The sequence below is a fragment of the Siniperca chuatsi genome, linkage group LG17 (assembly GCF_020085105.1).
Source record: "Siniperca chuatsi isolate FFG_IHB_CAS linkage group LG17, ASM2008510v1, whole genome shotgun sequence".
Taxonomy (NCBI): domain Eukaryota; kingdom Metazoa; phylum Chordata; class Actinopteri; order Centrarchiformes; family Sinipercidae; genus Siniperca; species Siniperca chuatsi.
The window spans coordinates 6,208,652-6,229,567 of NC_058058.1; the positions used below are offsets into that span (position 1 = coordinate 6,208,652).

At 41.8% G+C, this 20,916-nt stretch overlaps 1 protein-coding gene across 28 annotated transcripts in view; it reads right to left on the reverse strand.

Moving 5' to 3' along the window:
* The window catches only part of macf1a (microtubule actin crosslinking factor 1a), a 240,425-nt gene that overhangs the window by 108,735 nt on the left and 110,774 nt on the right, over positions 1–20,916 (reverse strand). For 15 of the 28 annotated variants that reach the window (XM_044171868.1, XM_044171882.1, XM_044171878.1 and 12 more), the window contains 7 exons: positions 4,804–4,970; positions 4,203–4,315; positions 2,889–2,995; positions 2,168–2,287; positions 1,203–1,298; positions 577–704; positions 312–405 (listed from right to left, as the gene is read on the reverse strand). In XM_044171868.1, the coding sequence (XP_044027803.1) occupies positions 312–405; positions 577–704; positions 1,203–1,298; positions 2,168–2,287; positions 2,889–2,995; positions 4,203–4,315; positions 4,804–4,970 (825 nt within the window). Of the gene's footprint in view, positions 1–311; positions 406–576; positions 705–1,202; positions 1,299–2,167; positions 2,288–2,888; positions 2,996–4,202; positions 4,316–4,803; positions 4,971–11,328; positions 12,662–20,916 lie in introns of those variants that run through there. The other 13 variants (XM_044171867.1, XM_044171866.1, XM_044171858.1 and 10 more) reach the window with 6 other exon arrangements.

Sequence of the window (20,916 nt, forward strand, 5' to 3'; positions counted from 1 at the left end):
ACTCGACCATTTGCAGTTTATAAAGTAAGTTTGTGTCCAGGCAGCAACAGACAGACAGAGGGAAGAGAGACTGTGTATGCAAAAAACAGGGAAAGTGGTAAGGAAATATTTATTGTCCCAGAAGGGCACTTGCTTTTACAGCTTGTACACATTAACACAATGTAAATTACCATTCCCAAATTATCCAATATTTACCCAATCTGAACCTGAGGACCCTGCATGTGTGTGTGTGTGTGTGTGTGTGTGTGTGTGTGTGTGTGTGTGTGTAAGGAAATTAAAAGGAAGTAAGATATGAGAGGTTGAGTACTAACAGCCTGGAGTGTGTTCTTAGCGAGGGTGAGTTTCTCCTCACAGTCCAGAGCCATGTTCTGGATCTTATTTGCCCTCTGAAGCAGCAGCTCTAGCCTGAAAACACAAACACATACACACATATATGGAGAGAGGTTAAAAGGGACATGTCCCTGGAAATCACACTTGATGAGAAACTGAATGCAAGGAGTTGAATCAGCGTTTTCCATTTAATTACATGCTTCCTGCTGAAAGTAAATATTTGTGTGCGTATCAGTGTGTGTGTACCTCTCCACAGCTGGCCGTAGAGCCTTCTCTCTATCCAGCATCTCCAGGATTAGTTTGCCCCACTCCTCCTCGAGGTCATTGGGATGGAGGCCCTGAGGAAGCTTAATACGACCAAACTCTATCCACACCTGGATACACACACACACACACACACACACACACACACACACACACAGTGAGTATATACTTGACATCCCATCATGCTTCAATGCAAGTGCACACACCGTAAAACACTAACAAACTCCAGTAAAAGCCTCCATTACATCAGAGTTAAATCAATGAGCGATCACAAGTCACACCACAGAAAAACACTCTGCTAACATCAGCTGAGTAAGAATACAGGACGAACTATTATCAACTATCATGTGTTTGTGATCAATCAAACCGCAAAACGGTGGAAATGACTACGCTTCAGGAGACAAATGAGACAAACACACCAATAACAAAACTCTGTATCACTCTCTCTCTCACGGGCATACTCCTAATCCCCCTGAGCTCAACCCCATGATGCACAATGAGCGCTACACATGGTACCAAATGCTGGTTACCTTTTCCTCCATCTCTACATTCTGTCCTCTTTTACCCTCATTCATGTTCTTCTCCCTTCTCCCTCTGTTCATTCTTACCTCCAGCAGTTTGTAGAGGTGTTCGATGTGACCTTTCTCGATCTCCTTTGCAGGGATCTCCGTCTCTTTGAAATGGACGTACTCGTTGTAAAGTGCCTTAAGGAGGACAAAGACAGAAGTTACTGATTAGCGCTATGGGGTCAGTATTAACACAGGCTTTGTTTAAGTTTAAACACGAAGTCAATACTTGTTATCAGAGGTAAAAGCTTTGTAATGACAGTCTATTTACCTGGGTGGTCATTAGCCAGTTTCTCAACTGTCATCTCAAGCTACGTATTTGACTGCTTCATTTTCCGTCCCACCTTCTTTTCTCCCGGACTTTAGACATTGTGTCAACCATTATTTCGCACACAGCAGGAACCTTTATCACATTATTGCTCACTTCCTTTTTCAACGTCATGTCTCACTTCTGCAAATTAATTCCTTTTAATCTGAATTCCTTATTCCTTTATGCTCACCTAACACCTCTGACTGCCGTTGTCCATTTTATTAAACGCTGTCTCTCCCTCCCCTCCTTCTGTCCCTATATTTGTTCTCTCAAGGTTTTACAGAAATTGCTTGTGAGCTCCCTTTCTCCCTGGCTGAATGTTGGTGGGACTGAAGAGAAAAAACTGAGAAAATATAACGGGATTTCATTCCCACTACAACCAAATTTTGCATACAAGTATGTATTCATGTTGCTTTGAGGTCATTTGGATAACAACACCCAAGATAATCAACCTACATCCATATGTCACTAATTTTCACAAGGTTTCGTGGTACATTCTTGCTGTTTTGAAGGTTATTGGTCCTTTAAATTTACTATAGAGAAGGAGGTTTGTGTCTTCCCTCAAGCTTTCTCTTTCTGTGCTTACGTGAACACAAAGTCTAATACTAATTTAACAGAGAACTAATAAGTAACTGAATGCATGTGATGAGGGCTTTAAAAGAATAAAATCTATATTAAACAAATTTTGGGTGCTCACCTTGAGTTCCACAGGGTTTTGTGGGAAGTTCTTGTTGGCCATGAGGGCCATATGTTGGTGGCTCCACTGGAGCAGAGAGGAGAACCTGGACTGGTACTCTGACCAGCGCTGGCCCACCTCCTGATGATGGAGGAGAGAAGAGAAGGAGGAGATGGAGGGAGAGAAAGAATCAGAGATGAGAGCAATGATTTCTCAGTGGGAAATCATATATTACAAATAATCATACATTACAAATTCACAGACTGCCTTGAAATTTTTAGCAGATAGGTTTCATTCGACAAAAAGTAATTTATAATAAATGACTACAACACTATTCAATTAATTGCATCATTATTTGAAAGTTCCAGGTCATTACTCAAGAAGTTGCAAACTTGACTAGCAAACAAAATGGGAAATACACATTTCTGCTGAGAATGAAGCAAAAAATGAAGGTGAAGAAGAAAACATATACATTATAAAGTATTTTTAAAATGAACACGAAATGCAACAATGACAAATGAAGCAAGAGTGTAATATGAATAATAATAAGAATTACCCTGAAACTGAACAAATTATAGGCTTTGAAGTATAGTACAAACATAGCAATGTGAACAATCTTAATTGAGAAGGCATGTAAGGTAAAGGAATGCAGTTAAAACCAGAAGAGACAGATGCAATATCCAACTTATAAATGGTTGCACACTAAATGTGGTGTAAAACGGTGGAGCGGAATATGCCGTACCTGTGCAGCGATGCCCTCTCCTCCCTCTGGGATTTTGGGGAAGGCATCATAGATGGAGGAGACGTAGGTGATGACCGACTTCTCATCTGGGGATGGAACATCAACGTCTGAAGAGAAAGAGAAAGATGGAAAATTTGAGAAAGAAGACTGAAAAACTGCAAAAAACATGCAGAGACATTGCTGTTTTTCACATTATCAGACATTGGGATTTTAAGGTCCAAATCATCTTATGCTCTGAATTAAACCTAATTTAATGGATAAAATATCTAACTAACTAGAAAATATGTGTAACCATTAAAAACTAGGCAGGCAAATGCTTGTTTACAACATAAATTAAAGGAGCAACAGTTTCACAGAATTAGACCATTACTAGAATTAGGAGAATCACTGGCTGTGAAAATGATAAATGTACAGATGTGACAACAACTCAACATTCAAACCACTAGAAACCAAATCATTCAGTTATTTTTGTTTGGTCAGTTTGAGCACTGCATGTAGCACCAACAGAGCAATGCTTAATACTTGAGTGGCAGCTGATTTAAGGCAATATCAGTCAAACATTCAACAGTATTCCACATTTCCAACTAGGTTCAGAGGACTAAAGAGGTCAACATCAGCCAAAATGTCACTTTCCGTGAAATAATTGGCCTGTGATAAGCACGATTTGTGTGGAAAAAACACCAAATATAGCGCAATAAAGAGTAACACAATATAGTAAATGGTAAATGGACTGTATTTGTATAGCGCCTTTCTAGTCTTCAGACTACTCAAAGTGCCTCACATTACATATCACATTCACACACTGATGGCAGATGCTAACTCATCAGTTCAAAGAAATGAACTAATCATTCACACACACACACACTCACACACACACCGAAGGCACAGCCCTTGGGAGCAATTTGGGGTTCGGTGTCTTGCCCAAGGACACTTCAACATGTGGGACCTTCCAATTGGTGGACGACCTGCTCTACCACTAAGCCACAGCCGCCCTAGTAAATACAATAGTATTAACTAGTCAGTCATCGGGGCTGGCTGGCATGTTCGATTGTTGGCATACTTCTAAAATGAAAGCTGGAAACAAGAGAGAAAAACCTACCTGAGCAGAATAAATAATATGTAGTTGTTGACTTTTTCTACTGTTTACACCTTTTGTTAAGAATCCCTGTAAGAATCCCTGGATACGAGCTAATTAGACAAAGCTCAGTTACTAAAATGTGAAGTATTATAAACTGCCGACGGTAAGAAAATCAGCCTCTGTTCTACCCTGAACCGTCAGGGAGTCAGTTGGTCAGTTTATTCATTCAGTCTCACCCTCAGAGTCCAGCAGTCTGGTCACCCCTAGCGACTCAGCGATCTCGAAGGCCTGCTCGAGGTTCTCCCGGTTACTCTGCCGCGACACCACCTCCATGTCGATCAGGTCTGGCCTGGAAACCATACACAGAGGGGACGTGTTAGTGTACTTGATGTGTGTGTGTGTCTGTCTATACTGCCTCTGATCTGTTTTATCTGTTTCTGTGTGTGTGTAGTGTTTAAATGCCTACAATGCCTTTAGAAAGTATTGAAGACGAAGAGAGAAGTATTTTGGTGAATTCAAAGCAGTTTGCAATGAATCTGCAAATTTGCTGAAAATTAATGTCTGAAATTTCCTTTTAAAAAACCACTGAATCAATATTTTGTTTAAGCATATTGAGACAAATTAGGTTTGTGTTTAGTACTTGTGTATCAGCTTAGTGTATGTGCATTTAAGAATATTCTCCATCTCAAGCAGTTAAATTTAGTTTGAAGTGTCACTGAGGAGGGGTTGAATGCTTATTGACTCAAAACATTTTGATTGTTAATGATGACTTTAAAACCACTAACCACTGAAAAAAAAAAAAAAAAGGTGACACTATCTTGCTGTTCATCCTCTAACCTGTATCTGTGCAGCAGAGCGTTAAACATGCGTCCATCCCTCCAGGATGAGGAAAAGTTGACACAGCGGAGGCCGGGGTAGCCTTCTGTCGCCTGCTGGCTCCATAATAACAGCTTCTCTTTGGCTGTGAGGTCGCCTGACTCGCCGCTCACATAGATCTCTGAAATCTGGAGGGAACAGAGAGAGAGAGACAGTAGGAGTTACTATTGGGATACCACCAGGTACTGTATGCAGAAATGTGATCAGAAAGACAAAATGCTGAAAAGAAAAAGTGAACAGTAATTCTCTCGAGCAGTGTGCCAAATTGCCACAATCCTGAGTCTATTTTGCAGAACCCATCATGGTGCATTCACATTTTTAAAAAAAACATAGGAATTCAGAATATGTTTTCAAGATCTTGCTGCGTTTATTATGATCTTGAGGCATCCTCACACTAGTCTCATCATGGCAATAAACAGTAGACAAAATGAGCTTTACTCTGACATAACGTTCCCATTACAGAACTACAGCCGCAATGAGTCGGCAGAAACAACCGACTGCTTTGTCTATATGAGACACAAACTCACTGGAGAGGTTTGATTCTCCACTTTGATTCAACCTGTCGTCTCCCTTCGAACCTCCCATTCATCTTTTTGATAATCAATAACCCTCAGTGTGTGTGAGAGAATGTGTATCTGAATGAGTTTCATGTATTTCTATATTAATGTAACAGTTTTTTCCCCATTTCCTCACTCCATCATCTACGGTATAGCCTGCTCATTAGCTTGTGCCCCCCCCGCTCCGCCCCTCACCCAACACTTTGCCTCCTCTCCTTCATCTCCTTCTGTCTCGTGCCTCCCCCTCCTCAACCTCGATCTGTCTCTTCAGTTTTTCATGTTCTTTCATCTGTTCTGCCTCAGATGCTGATCAGTCTGCTCAGCCTTATCATCTGCCTCTTTCCACATTTAGTCCTCCTCAAATCATTTCTCCTTTGTTTTTCACTGATGTCGTATTGAATACCAGAGATGGGGTCAGATATGCAGGATCCATATGTAAAATTTGTTATTTTCTCAGCCAGGGACTTTGGACACCTACTAGGTCTTAAAAAGTGCCACAAACTGTTTTGATTTTGCATTATGAATCAGTTTTAAGAAGTAGGATCTCCCTCTTTTTTAGGTAATGCTTCATAATTCTGTTTGCAGTGAGAAATCACATATTCACCAAATCAGGACTATTCAAAATATGTCAGGTAAGCTGCCAATCTAAAGAACTTATTCTTAAACACCTTTATATATTCACCTTTTAATCATTTAAACTTTATGGCTTGTGCTATATGATGGTACAAATAAGTACTATTTGACCTAGGACAAAAATAAACAAACAAAACAGATGCCTTTTGGTGGATGCTGTTATACACAGCTCCTGAAAGCACTTTAAGGACATACAGTACATGTTTACTAAAGGCCTGAAGAGAAGCATCCATGCATCCATGGAGACTAACAGCTACTTTATCAATCTGCCCACAGAGCTACACGACCACTTTAGCCATTTTCCCTTTGCGTCCTCCTTCCTCTGAATTTGCTCTCTTTAGGTCCAATCGTCTACAGTGACAAAAGCAAAGTGATGTAAATGCAGTAACTGTCAGTGCTTGGCTGCGGTTATTGTCATCAGTATTCCTCTGTCATCCCTTCTTCCCTTACTCACTGCCTTACACTCCTCCCTCTCTCACTGTCTTTCTGTCTCTGTCTCTCTCCCTGCTGCTAATATAGAGCAGTATGAATGTCCATTGTGTGCCAGGAGACTGCTGCAACAGCCAAAAAGACATGGAGGGGGAGGGAGAAAAGAGAGAGAAGGGAAAAGAGATGAAAAAGAGTAGCAAGGCCAGCAACGGATGAGAGGGGGTGACATGCAACAGCATACTGCATATAGTTACCAGTTTCACATAAAGAACTATTTGCTAACATAACATAAATATCCACATACATGCAGAAACACAGAGTTAAAAAAAACCTCTATGTATTAACAAGGACACCGAAAATGTTAATTAAAAAAAAAAAAAACACATACACACACGCTGCAGTCAGAACTACCAGTATGTTGTTACACTCTTAACATGCTAACAGGAACCCCAGGCACACACACACTAACAGCCATTATCCATACATCCATCCACCAAAACGTGTGTGATGGAACTAGCAGGTTAGCATTCCTATCAGTGTCTCATTGAGTACACAAATATTGACAAGCAAATAAAGAGACATAATGGAGTTTGTGACTTAAATGGGAATCGACAAATGTGGATTGCGCTGTGTGTTTTCCAGCAGAGCTCCGTCTCTCTGTATGCATCTACAACCTCCTTTGCAGAGAAATACAGAGCATCTAATCCTCCATCTGAATATTGATACAGCACTCTGTGTGAGGGCTGCATCTGCACAGAAAGCCTACACTCCCACTGCAACAGTATCTCATCTCACCACTTATAGTTGTGCACGTCTACCATTTATTTATTCATAATATGTATGTATATATGAAGGGTTATCGGGTGATTTAAACACACTCTCTGATAGCTGTATTGGAGGTATTGGAGGAGCAATAGAGCTGTAATAAAACATTCCAAACTCAAGGTTCACTAGCTTTTTCTTGGAGCTTTTGACTGTATCTCACTGCCTTCTTCAAATAATTAAGCTTCTTTAGCGAATGGAGCTTGTTATCGTGAGAAAGTACAGAACTTTGGTCAATTCCAGTTGCTGAAGAAGGCTGTGAGATATGGTCAAAAGCTACTGAAAAAGCAAGTGAACCTTGAATTTATATTTATATTTATATTTTATCACATGGTCCCACAGTGAAGAATGATCATCCCTGTGCTCAAGCAATAGAGCATACAGTAGATCTATTTGTAAATGTACAAGTTGGCCATTTCAACAGAACTGACTTATGCTGTTATGACACATTGTTAGCTAGAAAACTGTATTGTTTGGTAAGCTAACTACCACTGTCTTGTTGTAAACACATCTGATTAGCACACTACTTTAAGCATTTTGTGAAGCTAACAATCTGTGTAGTCAAAAGAGCATGTCAACTTAACATCAGCTGCTTTGCTAAATTAGCCAACTGGGTATTCAGCTGGCAAACACAGGCAAAGACCAACTGTTTAATTAACTGAATGCACTCCTCTAAAGCTCTAATTTGTAGCTTTAGATCTGATGAAAAAACAGTAATCTATCACAGTAACCCACTCTACATGTAATCAACTCTGCCTGATGAGATTGTTTACTTAAATCATTAGTAAAATGACTCACAACACAACACGTCTTACAGGTGTCTGTCTTTCTACATCCATGATGGTGTCAGTTGTGGCGACTATAAGATTTGTGGCACAACTAGACTTCCTGCCTCAGTGAATGAATGAATGAATGAATGAATACGTGACAAGGTACAAACATTCACATGCATTTTTGCAGTCATCAAACTCAGTGGAAACAGCCATTCAGACAAAAAAAACAAAACAATGCAACAATACTGTATGTGTGAACATGATACATACTAATTTCCACCAAGTATAGTTTACCGTAAGTATAGGCTACACAAAAACAGATTGCAGCACTGGTCACATGACATGCTGGAGTTAACGTGCTTCTCCAAGACAGGCTTCAATGGCTGTGTGTGCTCTGTAACAACAGTGTACGAAATTCATACAGTATACATATCACAGTGTGTGCAAAGTCCTAGTGACGTAACACTTATCTCTGCTGCTAGGTGTTAGTCTATATGTACTCTATATATCCATGTGTGATGTTTAATTATAGACGAGTCTGACTCAGCCATGTGAGTGTTACTGCAGACAAACATAGAAACGTGCAGAGACACAGAGATTGAGATTAGAGCAGGTGGCAGCAGCGTTCAGTGCAGCCGTGATCCAGTCACAAACATCCATGATCCACTAGCAGCCCCCTGGGGCTCTGGACCAGCCCTCTTTTAGAAACATGGCCTCTTTGAAGTTTGTGGGGAGAGGAGGGAGAGCGAGGGGTGGAGGAAGGAGATAACAATGAGGGGAGAATGGAGGGTGGGCAGGAAGAGAGATAAAAGAAGAAAAAATATGGTTTAATTGTATAATTGGCACTTAAACAAAAAGTGCTTCTATAAAAACCTGGCTTCAAGTCCTTAAGCAAAAAGGATGGATGGGTGGATGAAGGACAGATAGATAGAGAGCTAGATAGCTTCAGACACAGTAGGATGGGTATAAGGATAAATTTGAGTGGTGGTTTTAATGTGTGGCTGGAATCCCCTCGAGGCTCAATGAAGCAGCCGTCTCGCTGATGAATGCGCATTTCAAATCCCTTTTTATGCAGAGAAGGGCATCACACACACCCACATACAAAGGACAGCTGCACTTGCATCCTGACACATCCACACACCCCTCTCATGACACAGAAACATACACAAGACAAGAGTATTGATTATCACTACTCAGTAAAAACCCCTCTTAAGCAGGGATCTCTGTGGATCTACATTATCAGTGTGTGTACAGTGTTTCTCATGACTCAGCAACTGTGCATCGAATGAGACATGTAGCACTAAACACAAGCTGACATGACGTCAGCTGCTGTACTGCACAGCCATACTGTAATGCCTTTGTAATGTGGAGGAGAATTGAACAAACTGTGGCAGCCGTCGTGAAAAGTGCCCATCTTCACTATCACTGCAGTGCCTACAGCAGCCTCTTCATTTTCAAGGTGAAGGAGAGCTGAACAGCTGTAAGCTCTCTCTCTCTCTCAGATCATTCCTGCAAGTGAGCCCCGAACATTTTTTGCAACCCAAATATAAACTCATACTGTACAAAGAAACACTGGGGTGGAGGTCCACACAGATATGTGTATTCCAGCACACTGAGGTCAAGACCTTCCACATGATAAACAATGATGAGTCACAACCTTTACTCAAAACGCAACACCTTTTGTGGGGGAATTGCACTGCACCATAGCTGTAATTGTAGCTGGAATTTGTAAAGTATCATCCTTGCAGAAAGGGCGAGTAACTTCAATACTGTTTTGGTACCTACCAAAATGTGTCTGTAGCACTGTGTATCAAATATCAAAAGCTAAGACATTTCATCTTGTTTACTTATTCTCTGATCAGATAGTTCCTGATTGAAATGAAGGTTTTTCCAATTTTAGACTATTTTATCACGGCAAAGGTCATATGTGGCAAGAACATTTAACATCTGAAAAGTTGGGTTGTTTGGTTTTTTGTTAAAAGGTTTTTGTAGAAAAACATGTCTCTATTTTTCAAAGTATCTAAACATATACCAAAACTCAGGTATCGTATCAGAACTTAAAACTTTCAAACAATATATTACTGGCAGACAGCTTGTGACTAGGCAGCAAACTGTAGAAGACAGACAAATACACAGTCAAATGTAATGTAAAAAGACTACAATGTAAATCACCAACAGAATATGAACCCATCTTACCCTTCTACTTTCTACCAAGTAACCTTCATTTTTCAACCAAAACCACCAGAGCTAGACAGACAGACAGATGCATAATTATATTGTGTGTTACTGAACTGGTAGGAAATGACAAGTTTCAGTTTGGATTAAGAGGGCACCCTGTCATTTGAAGCAATGACCCTTCTCTCACACGCACAAACACCCGGCCTGTCTGTCTCTCACACTCTAACAGATGCCAGTAGTGAGTAAGTATGTGTGGTGTGAGGAAAATAACATGCTATGGAAGAAGAGGAAGGAGCAGAAAGGGAGGGAGGGAAGAAGGATACTGGAAAAGACGGATGGACAGTCTGGGCTGCGTTGATTAGGCTGTGGGGACAGAGGCGGAAAGAATGGAGGGAGGCATAGTGCCTTTCAAGAGCTGATAACAACACACACACATATATATATAACCCTTCCTGACCACAAACACGGTGCACAAATTACAACAAAGGCACCCTTCAAAAACCCTCATACAAATCAAGAGTTTGAAAAATGGGGTCCAGAGACCTTCACATTTACAGGCTGCACAACAAAATGCAGAGGAGTTTAATGTCACTACTGCAAATAACCCAAATGGTTAACGTCTAATCACCATAGTCTCTTTAACAAAAACATTCCTTTTCCTGGCGAAAAAAAAGCTGTGGCTACATCTGGGTCTATCTGGAGTCCTAAAAGTGACCTTTCACATATACTGTATCTGTCCACCTTTCTTTAGGAGCAGGAAAATCGGGACAGGGGAGTATTAATAATGTAGACATAAAGAGTAGTGCTGCAACTAACCGTTATTTTCATTATCGATTAATCTGTCAATTATTTATTTTTATTTAGTCTATGAAACATCAGAAAATTGTGAAAAAGACAATTTCATTTATCCAGGGGTTCTCAACCTTTTTGGCACCAGTACCGGTCAGTGGCCCGGGGGTTGGGAACTTCTGGATTAATCAACTAATTGTAATAGCACTCTTCAAGACAGAGATAAATATAAAGATCCAAGAAAGTTGGCTAATGGATTTGATGTGTGGATTACAGGACAGAGGTAGAGGTAGATAGAGGCAAACCTGTGGCAGGTATTTTACAGTCGTCTGTTGCTGCAGTGACAGAGGACTCTCCATCATGGAGTCCAGTCTCTCTGATGAGCTACTGGTCAGCCCTCCCCAGTCAGTCTGACTGGGAGTAGTGCCCGCTGTTTCTGGAGAGGTCAGTGGCAGGTCGCTGGCGTAGCCTGACTCCAACAGAGAAGACTGCTCCGGTGCACGAAGAACTGGAGTGTCCAAGCTAAATCCCTTGACAGCCATAGTCTCCTGAATCTGCATTTGGTTAGAGAGCATTGGGAAATCTGCTGCAGAAATTTTGTCTCTTCTTTTGTCCTCCTCAGACAGTTGGACTTTGAGAATATTTCCTGTGACTGGAGACGGGGCAGGGGGCTCTTTGCATACCTCTATCTTACTGTCACTTTTGCCTCTCCACACTGGAGAGCCAAAATCACTGGGGTACACTGTCCTCACCACACAGAGTTTACCATCCACTTCACGGATATGGACCACACCTTTGCGCTCCCTCTCCGAAGGTGTCCGCACCACTCCTAATATCCCTTCTGGTCCTCCTTTAACCTCCCCATCCCCCTTTTCCTCTCTCTCTAGCCTCCCCTTGTCTTTTTTCTCTTTCTTTTGTCGGAGTATCCAAGGTTTCTCTAGGACCCCTTGGACTTTCTCCCGAACACGACAGACCCTCCCTCCACCTGGAGTGGTACTTCCCAGGGCTGGGGCTGTGTTGACTGGAGTGGTGGTTGTGGTTTGGCTTGGGATGCTGGAGACATCTATGATGGCGCTAACGGTGTCTTCCTCCCCTGGAAGGCAGAAAACCCCTCTCCAGGCTGGGCTGGGCTTGGGGGACACTTCAAGTATTCTGTTGCCCAAAAGGCCCCCTACATTGGCACTCACAGAGCCAGGGGAAAGGGTATTGCTGTGCAGATTAGTTTTGGAATGAATCAACTGGATATCAGGCACTGTTTTAAGAGTCCTAGCTCTGTTGCTAAAATCTGAGTCTGCTGTTTCTATAACTGCAGCCTTTTCCTCATCGTCTTCATCCTCTTCCTCTCTTTCTTCAGGCTCATGGCTTCTTTGTCGTTCATAGTCCTCCTGTTCTAACTCTCCTTTCCTGTTCTTCTTGCCCTTGTGCTTACGTCTGAAACGTAGACGCTTCTTTGGTGAAAGTGGGGGGGCTCCACCGAGTTCCCCCTCCTGAGGAGGCCTGACACAACCCATGGAGTTTCCCATGTCTTTGATGCTGACAGAGAACAGTGTATACAAAAATAAACCACAGCAAATACAGGCAGTTAATCCATCAGAGAGGCCAAATTAATGTTCATTTAGGTTTGAAAATTTATTCCAGCTGTTTGAGAGCAATATCCCATCCCTCAAAAAAACAAAAACTAAAGAGGAAAAGTTCAAATCCCTCATTAATCTGACACCTGTGAGTAATGTGACGTTAGGAAGAGCAGGTATAGTTCCATTTTCCATGGCACCATCTTAAATACAAACAGGTGAATAGTAAGATGGATGGTATGAGCTGTCGCCGAAGGAGAGAGAGGGAAAGTCAGTCTTTTCCTCAGGTAGTTATTGGTTCAGTCACGGGGCAGGCAGCTGCAGGCTGACGTGTCACAGCTCCCCCCTGTCCTTCCTTTTTCACCTCACCTGACTTGGATTCAGGCAGTGCACTGGCCAGCCCTGCTCTCTCTAAGGGCCCTGCTGTTTAACAGTGTATGTATATGTTCAGGTAGCCGGCTGTTTTCTCAATCCCAGAATACTTGTGGTCGCAGTCAAGGACACGAGGACACAGTTATGTCAGCAGAGCCACATGAGGGAGGAAAATAAATTCGGTTAGGGTCAGGTGTCTGATTTATCACCAGGCTTTTGGCAGGTGAGCTGTTGCCTGGTGTAAGGCAATGTGTCAGGCAGGATGATGAGTGTGGGAGAGAGAAAAATGTGGTGCAGTCCAGTACTATTCAGCCTATTAGTGAAGCTCCAGCTGCTTCACACACACTGCATGTGTCTGTGTGTGACATGAGAACAAAGTGTGAAAGTCTGAGTGTGTATGTAATGCAGCATTTCTAGGAGGAATCAGTAGCACTCTTATCTCACTTTTTTATAAAATTTCATAATTCCTTCCAATATGAGAGGTGATTGCTACTCAGTGAAATGAGAAAAACAACACCATCGTCTGCAGCAGTTCCATTCAGATTCCTCCTTCCATCCTTGATAAACCACAAACAAAGTGATGTTGAGATTTGTTGCTGGTTCCAGTTGCCGGTGTAAGCCAAGAGCTATATCTCATCTCAGATCTAACACCAATCTGAGGTCATGAATTAATGATGCTTCTCTCCTACTGTGGTAATGTTATTGCAGTGCAAGAGGAGAGAAGTAAGATCCATAACGCAAATCAGCCACGCAACAGAGATTGGTTTGAATCCTATGTCACGGTACTCGTAGTGGAAGTAGTATTAATGGTGATGCTGTCGATATCCCCTGTAGTAATGGCAAGCGTGGTGTCTCAGTCTGTTGAGGCAGCACGGTGGCCAGATTGGTTGTGGGTGAGAGATAGTGTGCAGTCAGCCAATGCTGCCATAGATAGCTGGGAAATTCAGCCAATACTCTGACAGCTTGTTAAATACTCAATCAGAGCATCGGCTTCCCGCCCTGATGCTTCTCCTTGTCATCCTCCCACGATTTATCCTGCTCATTGTGTTGGTGTCTCATGTGATGTGTCGATCCTTCCAGCTTGTGTGTGTTCCCCCTATTAAGGAACTGTATGTCAATATGTTGTAATCCAAAATCGCTGTTATTAATTTCTCTCATTGACGAGATTGGCATGAAAGTTCACACTCTTAATAGTGATCATCTAGGGCAGCCAGATACCTGTGGAAACTCATCCTAGTCCAGAAACCCCACAAAATGCCATTGTGTGCCTCAGTAGGGTGCCGGTCTAAATCTGGAGGTAGCCTAACACAGATAGACTCCACCTTAAGCTCCCTTGACAGCTTAGCATCACATGCCTCTCCCCTGGATACCAGTCTAAAGATTCCCCTCACCTTGAGGTCAAACTCCCTGAGGACCAGAGTTGGCTGGGAATTGTGCTCCAGTACTGTCCAGTCATAAACCTCCCGTGTCCGGCTGTAGGTCTGCCAGTTACTCAGGCAAGCTTCCCCTTCATCAGGTGGTGCAGTGCGACGATGCAACAGACTGACAAAATCCACAGTTTGCAGGAGGGGGGGGGGGTATTTAGACCATGTTTTATGCCATGACAAAAAACAGCAGGCTCTCGTTCTGTTTCTCCCCTCTGGTGCCCTTTCGTCTCTTAATAACTCCTTGCGTCCACTAGATCTAATTAGGAAGAGCCGTCTGGGGTAGGAGCCTGAGCTGGACTCTGAGGCAGAAAAGGAGGAAGGGAGGAAGAGACTTATCCTCCTTCTGCTTAGCTAAGGTCTTTGAGTGTTAGTAGCAGACCTACTTCAGGTACAGATGTGTATGTGGAACAGAGCCAAAGGGATTCAGTGTCCAGTGAAGGGTAGTCCCGAACTCCACGCAGCACAGTGGCAGAGGTTTGGACAAGAGCGTCCGCACTCCATGTCCCCTTAAAAAAAAATGAAAAAAGACATGCAGGGAGCAAAAACAGGAACACAGGGCGTCTCCACCTAAAAGGAAACCGTGGCTCCGTCAGACAAGCATGGCTGGATTGATCCAATTGATACGGTGGAGAGTAGAGAAGCAGCAAGTGTGTGGCTGTCCAGGAGAGGGTATGAGTGTGTGTTTGTGCCTGCGAGGTTGGGCGGTCCCCTGGTCAGCTGCGTGAGCCCTTCTGCATACGTGTCCACGAGTGTGTCTTGTCCTGCTGTGCGTTTGTGGTTTGGGGCCTGCTAATCGGGGGAAGCCGGGAGCTCCAGTGACAGCAGGCAGCCTGGATTCGTCTCTCCCTCGGCTGGCTTTGCTCCTCTGCTTTTTCCCTTGCTCACAGACGCCGGCAGAGGGAGAGAAAAGCTTTTATCTCCTGGCTGCTGCAGCTTCACACTCTCTTCTGCTCGATCTCTCACAATCCACCCCTCCCTCCTTGGCTCTCCACCTCCTATCCGCTTCCTTGTTACTCCTACCTCTCTCTCTCTCTCTCCAGCTCTCTCTTGGCTGTTAGTGAGCAGCTTTCTATGCCACAAACACACACATGCACACACACACTTGACCCAAAAGCTTCCCTGAATGACAGGCGAGCAGGAGAGAAATCAAATCTAAATCAGACTGTTGCTTCTCTCCAACATTAATGAGAAGCAGATAAGCACTTCTGTTTCTCTCTCTCTCTCTTTCCATCTATTCCCTTCAATATTCAATCTGTCAATCAAGCTACAGGTTATGAATGGCTCTGGGGTGAAAAGGAGAGGTTGTATTAGGTCATTGCAGGCAACTTGAAATCAATGTGCAGGACTGAATATGCAATATGGAATTTGCAGGATTTCTGCACAGATGTGATGAAGTACCTGGATTTTACAGAAATTTAATCCACTGGATTAGCCAAAATAGCCCTTTTAAATCAGATTTTTTATCTATCTATAAACGGTTAGTGCTGTGCTGAAATGATCATTATTGGATGGATTAATTGTTTAAAGCATTTAGATCAAGCAAAAATGCCGAACATTTTCTGGTTCCAGCTACTCAAATGTGACCATTTTCTGCTATTCTCTCTGTTATATCATTATAAATTGTATCTTTTGGTTTTTCACTGTTAATTGGACAAAACAAATAATATGAAAACGTCCTCTTGGATTTTGGGGAATTGTGATTATTACTACTATCTGACATTTTATAGACTAAACGATTAATTGGACAAATAATTCACATATCGATCGAATTGATTATGGAAATAAACATTTGTTGCAGACCTAATAGATATTGCAGTATAAAATGACATATCCCAGGACAGAACATTTTATCCATATTGCCCACCCAAAATAGTAATGTAGCAATCTGATTTGGGCACTACACAACACATTTAACTCCCCTCCTACACCACTAAACACATTTAAAGGCCTGTTGCCACATACAGTCTTAAAGCCTCTATAGTCTCCACCCATCATCACTGCACATAAGTTGAATAACACAGCTCATACATACATGTGATCCTGTACAATGCAGCAGCAATGGCAGTAACACTGCAGGACAAGAGGATTGGTCACTCACTGGCACCAACACTGCATGTGTATGAACTTATAATACTTTGCATATACAGTAAATGCCTAATGTATGATGAATGTTTTCAGAGAGACATATGCATGGAGACCACTAACGGGCAGTGCTCTCAAGCACTCAAGTGGTGAAAGCAATGGTAATCCATCTTCTCTTATTAACCGAAAGCATAAGAGAATAACACACACAAACACACATGGAAAAGGCCTGAACCAATAGGAGAAAAGCACTAATCAAGTCCCAGAGGCTTTCATCCCTTCACTGGGGCTACATGACATCATGAGCTGTGGTAATCAGACTGCAACCTTCGTCTGAATCCAGGGTCAGCTTTACACATGACACAACTGCTGCATGCTGGACTTCCAGAGGCTCTTTTGGTCATATATTTAGCAGCTCTTTTGTTGATAACGTGCACTGACGCATAGTGATTGATCTGGAGATTTTAATTATCGTAATTCAGGCTCCATCTGCATTCAGAGTTGCTTTAAGATGCTGAGCTTTTATGTTCTTACATCCCAAAGCTTTTCTGAAAAACAAATTTGAAAAACCTACATTTAGCCACACAACTCTGACCAGTATGATTTTTTTTTTCTATGACGAAAAGCCCACTTCACTATGGTACAGTGTGTAGATATTTCTGGCATTGCAGGCACTTGAGAGCTGCACTGTTGTGTCCAAGTAATAAACAGCCTACAAGATATTATGCCATTTTCCTCAAAGTATTGCTGCCCCCAACTAACATATGTAGAAGGATGATGAACTCCAAGACCTCCAAATTATTTATATTACTAAACAAGGTTAAACAAGTGATGATAAAGGACTGAAAATAAAGTCATTCAATCTAGTTTGTGTTGCTTAGAAACCTCATGTTACTTTGTTATGTTGAAAAGGACTAACAAATGTTAAGTTGACAAAGGAGGTTTGTACTGAAGATTTTTTCAAAAGAACCCATGATAAACATCTGCCATGTCTTTTTTAATAAGTTCTGTTTTTGTTTCTGGTCCTAACAGTGTGCTCAATGGTGGTATTCAACGGGTGGTATACATCAGCTTTTGTAGGCAATGCTACATGCAGTAGCTCAATGGTGTGAGCATGACATCAGTATATCGAGTAAGGTACTAACAGCTTAAGTTAGGAGCATATCTAAGCACTGTGGATGTGTTTAAATCTTAAATCTGCACATTCTTGGTAATGTGGTACATTGGAAAACAATATTTACTTAAGGGCATTTAACTACTTCAAATAAGCACCTGCACTAGTCTACAGCAAAGTCAGTTTGACACGGATGGTGATCGATTGATGCAATACAGGCCTAAATTAGCACCAAGGAACAACGCTAATAAAGTGACCCCACTTTTAGATTCTGCCTTTAAGCAGGTCAGAGAAACAGTGATGAATTTCTGCAACAGCTCAGACATTAACACACTCGGAATTAACAGTGATGTACAGCTAACTTAGCCAATCACAGGCAGACACAGTGCAGCAGGAGGAGGGTCCATGGACAGGGATGTCTCCCGTTTGGCTGGGGACTTCCAACAAGCCGGGTCATCTGTAATACTAAGCTAACTAGTGTCACCTAGTGGTTTGACTGAGTAACTACAGCCAAGTTTAAATAGGCAGTAGTTGGACAAGTTATAGTCATTTCTAATATAGCTAGTTGGTGAAAACTGTTTCTGACAGTCACAGCTGTGGAAGTCTTTGACATTCACACAACCTGGTATACAGGTTTGATTCCCAACGATGATGAAAATGACAAAAGTATAAATGATATTTATCAAAACATCTTAATATTGTGAACTGTGAACCTCGGAAAATATGCTGGAAAGCTTTCTGCATGATTTGACAAGCAACATTAAAATGTAAGCTTTTGCCACTGTCTTGCAGAAAAGATTGATATTTTCACTTTATTTGCTTTAAATGATGAGCTAGGCATTCAATGCAGGACAAGGTGGCTGACAGATATTTGCAGGAGATAAATGGAGAAGATGTTATTAAAAACCTCTGAGTTTAAAGCTGTTTGACTTCAGCAGGACTGCTGAGGAAGCAGGATGTCTAAGCCATTGTCTGAGCCAGCTGACACTGAGGTAAGACAGAGATACCACCTCATCTGTAACTTGATGTGCCAGTGAAATAATGACTAACAACAGTTATAACCCAAATGAAAAATGATAGCTCACTGAGAGAGTTCCTATAATTAGCTGTTGTGCTGAGTCACTCATTTGCACATACACATGCTGGACACAAAGACCTGGAGGCTTGTTTCCAGAAATGACTTCTTCATCATCATGATCATCAGACCAAAGCAGCCGGTGGGAATAATGTGGAAATTATAGATTTCCCTACTGATTTTGGGTCACATATCTTAGTAACTGCAGTGGCTTCAGGATAAACTTTCTGCAGCATTATGCTGTAATACAGTGTATAACATTAATTTCCAGCTGTGACTGGAAACGTGGTGTTCAATATACAGTACAAACATGGACCTTTGACTATTACTCTAACATTACTTAGTCAACGGGAAACAGCATTTTGTGTGAATACTTCTTGTGTACTGCACTAAATACTGCACTAAAACCATGTCTTTTCACAGAGTTTGAGCAATAAGATTCGAATAAAAAGCAATTGAAAATGTTCTTTTTTTGTCACAGTCAAATAGGAGACTCTTAGTGTGACCTTAAGATGGATGTTCCCTTGTCTCTATTTGAAAAGAACAGAAACACGTCCAGATATAGTTCAAATCCTAATATAAGATTATCCCATTTATATTGTATTTTTGCAGTGTAATTATACATTGGACATGAGGACATTGGGACAAAGAAGGGATGACATTGAACATTTAGACTGATATGGCAAATTTTACTGATCCACCACCATGCATTTACAGTAATAATCATTTAATATTTAATATATCAACCACAACACACTGCAAGGACACAGAGCTCTGAATGACTGGAGTCTCTCACTGCAGCTCTAATGTAAAACTGTCTTCATCTCCTGAACCCATTGAACTCTGGAAACTCTGACACTATTTGCTGCTCTGGAGGCCAGTTCCATCTTTCCAATAAAAATTTTTTTATCCCTCCTTCATTTCTTTCCCGAAGAACTCTTTGCAGCCTGTTTCAGCCCCCGTCCTGTCCATCATCTTTGGGTCAGTCCTTTGGTCTTCCCCTTGCATCACTTCATCCCTCCACCTCTCTCTCGCTCTCTCTGTAACACGATGTTCTGCTGAGTCATGCCCACTGAAACGTTGCTGGGGTGTCACGCACTACTGTTTCCATGGCAACCAGCTGGCAGTGTCACCTTGCTAAGGGTCACATCACAGCACGGTCTAGTGGTCAACCATAGCAACTACAACTGGTTCATGACCCTATCTGTTCAGGCTCAACCTATCTGTATCTCAACAAAGCTGGACAAAAAAAGCAGGTCTGTTCCAGCAACGAAAAACAAGAAAGAAAATGAGATCCTGAGAATGTTTGTCTGATCTGAAAAGTATTAATTTGCTTTTGTCTGTTAGATAGCTGTCATGCATGACTTGGACCCAGTGGTAATGGGAGTCTCGCTGTAATGATTTCAACAGAGTACAACTCTGTCTGCAGGCTACAGTGATGCAGGAACATTTGGTGGAAATTATTCCAGGAAATCAGAAAGAACACTCAACAGTTCAAATGACTGTCTAGACTAAACACACAGCCCTTAAGACAACATTCTCACTTTACTTTAAGTATCATGACTAGTTGATCATTTAATAGCAGAAAATTATTAGAATTATCAGTTTTTTTAGCCACAAAATCATCTTTAAATGCTATTGGCAACAGCTAATCTGCTAATAACAAACCCGAAACCTGTATACAGTTGTAGTTCAATCCCTAATTAATGTGGAAAGTACAGTGCATTATATGTCTTGCTGGAAAATCTACACGAGTGGTCACATACTGGGGTTTATTCATGGTGTACTCTTTGCATAGTAACTCCTAAACTAACATCCTGGGTTTACTGGGTTTATTCTGTACATGGAGTACAACGAGCCCACAAGCGACATATATTTTAACAATTTCAGTAAAAACATGGTATGCCTGGTATACAGCAACAAACTGTAAATCCAGGATCAGGGTTTATATGAAAGCCTACAGACTGAACATGTTGTCTCCCTTTATGCCCGGGCTGTCCAACTGCCAAACTGAAACAGTGTCCTCGTGTGATGTTTTAGAGGACGACTTCCTGCGAGGGCCCACTTAGACGTGATTTTATAAACACAGAATCAGGAAAACAATACAGTTAAATCGCAGATATGCCCAAATGCCTTAGAACACAGAGTCACATTCTGTACACCTTTAAATGCTTATAAAAACACTAACCTGCATGAATAACGTGCAACAAGTGCAGCTACAATAATGTGGGTAAATCCCATGACCATAGCAT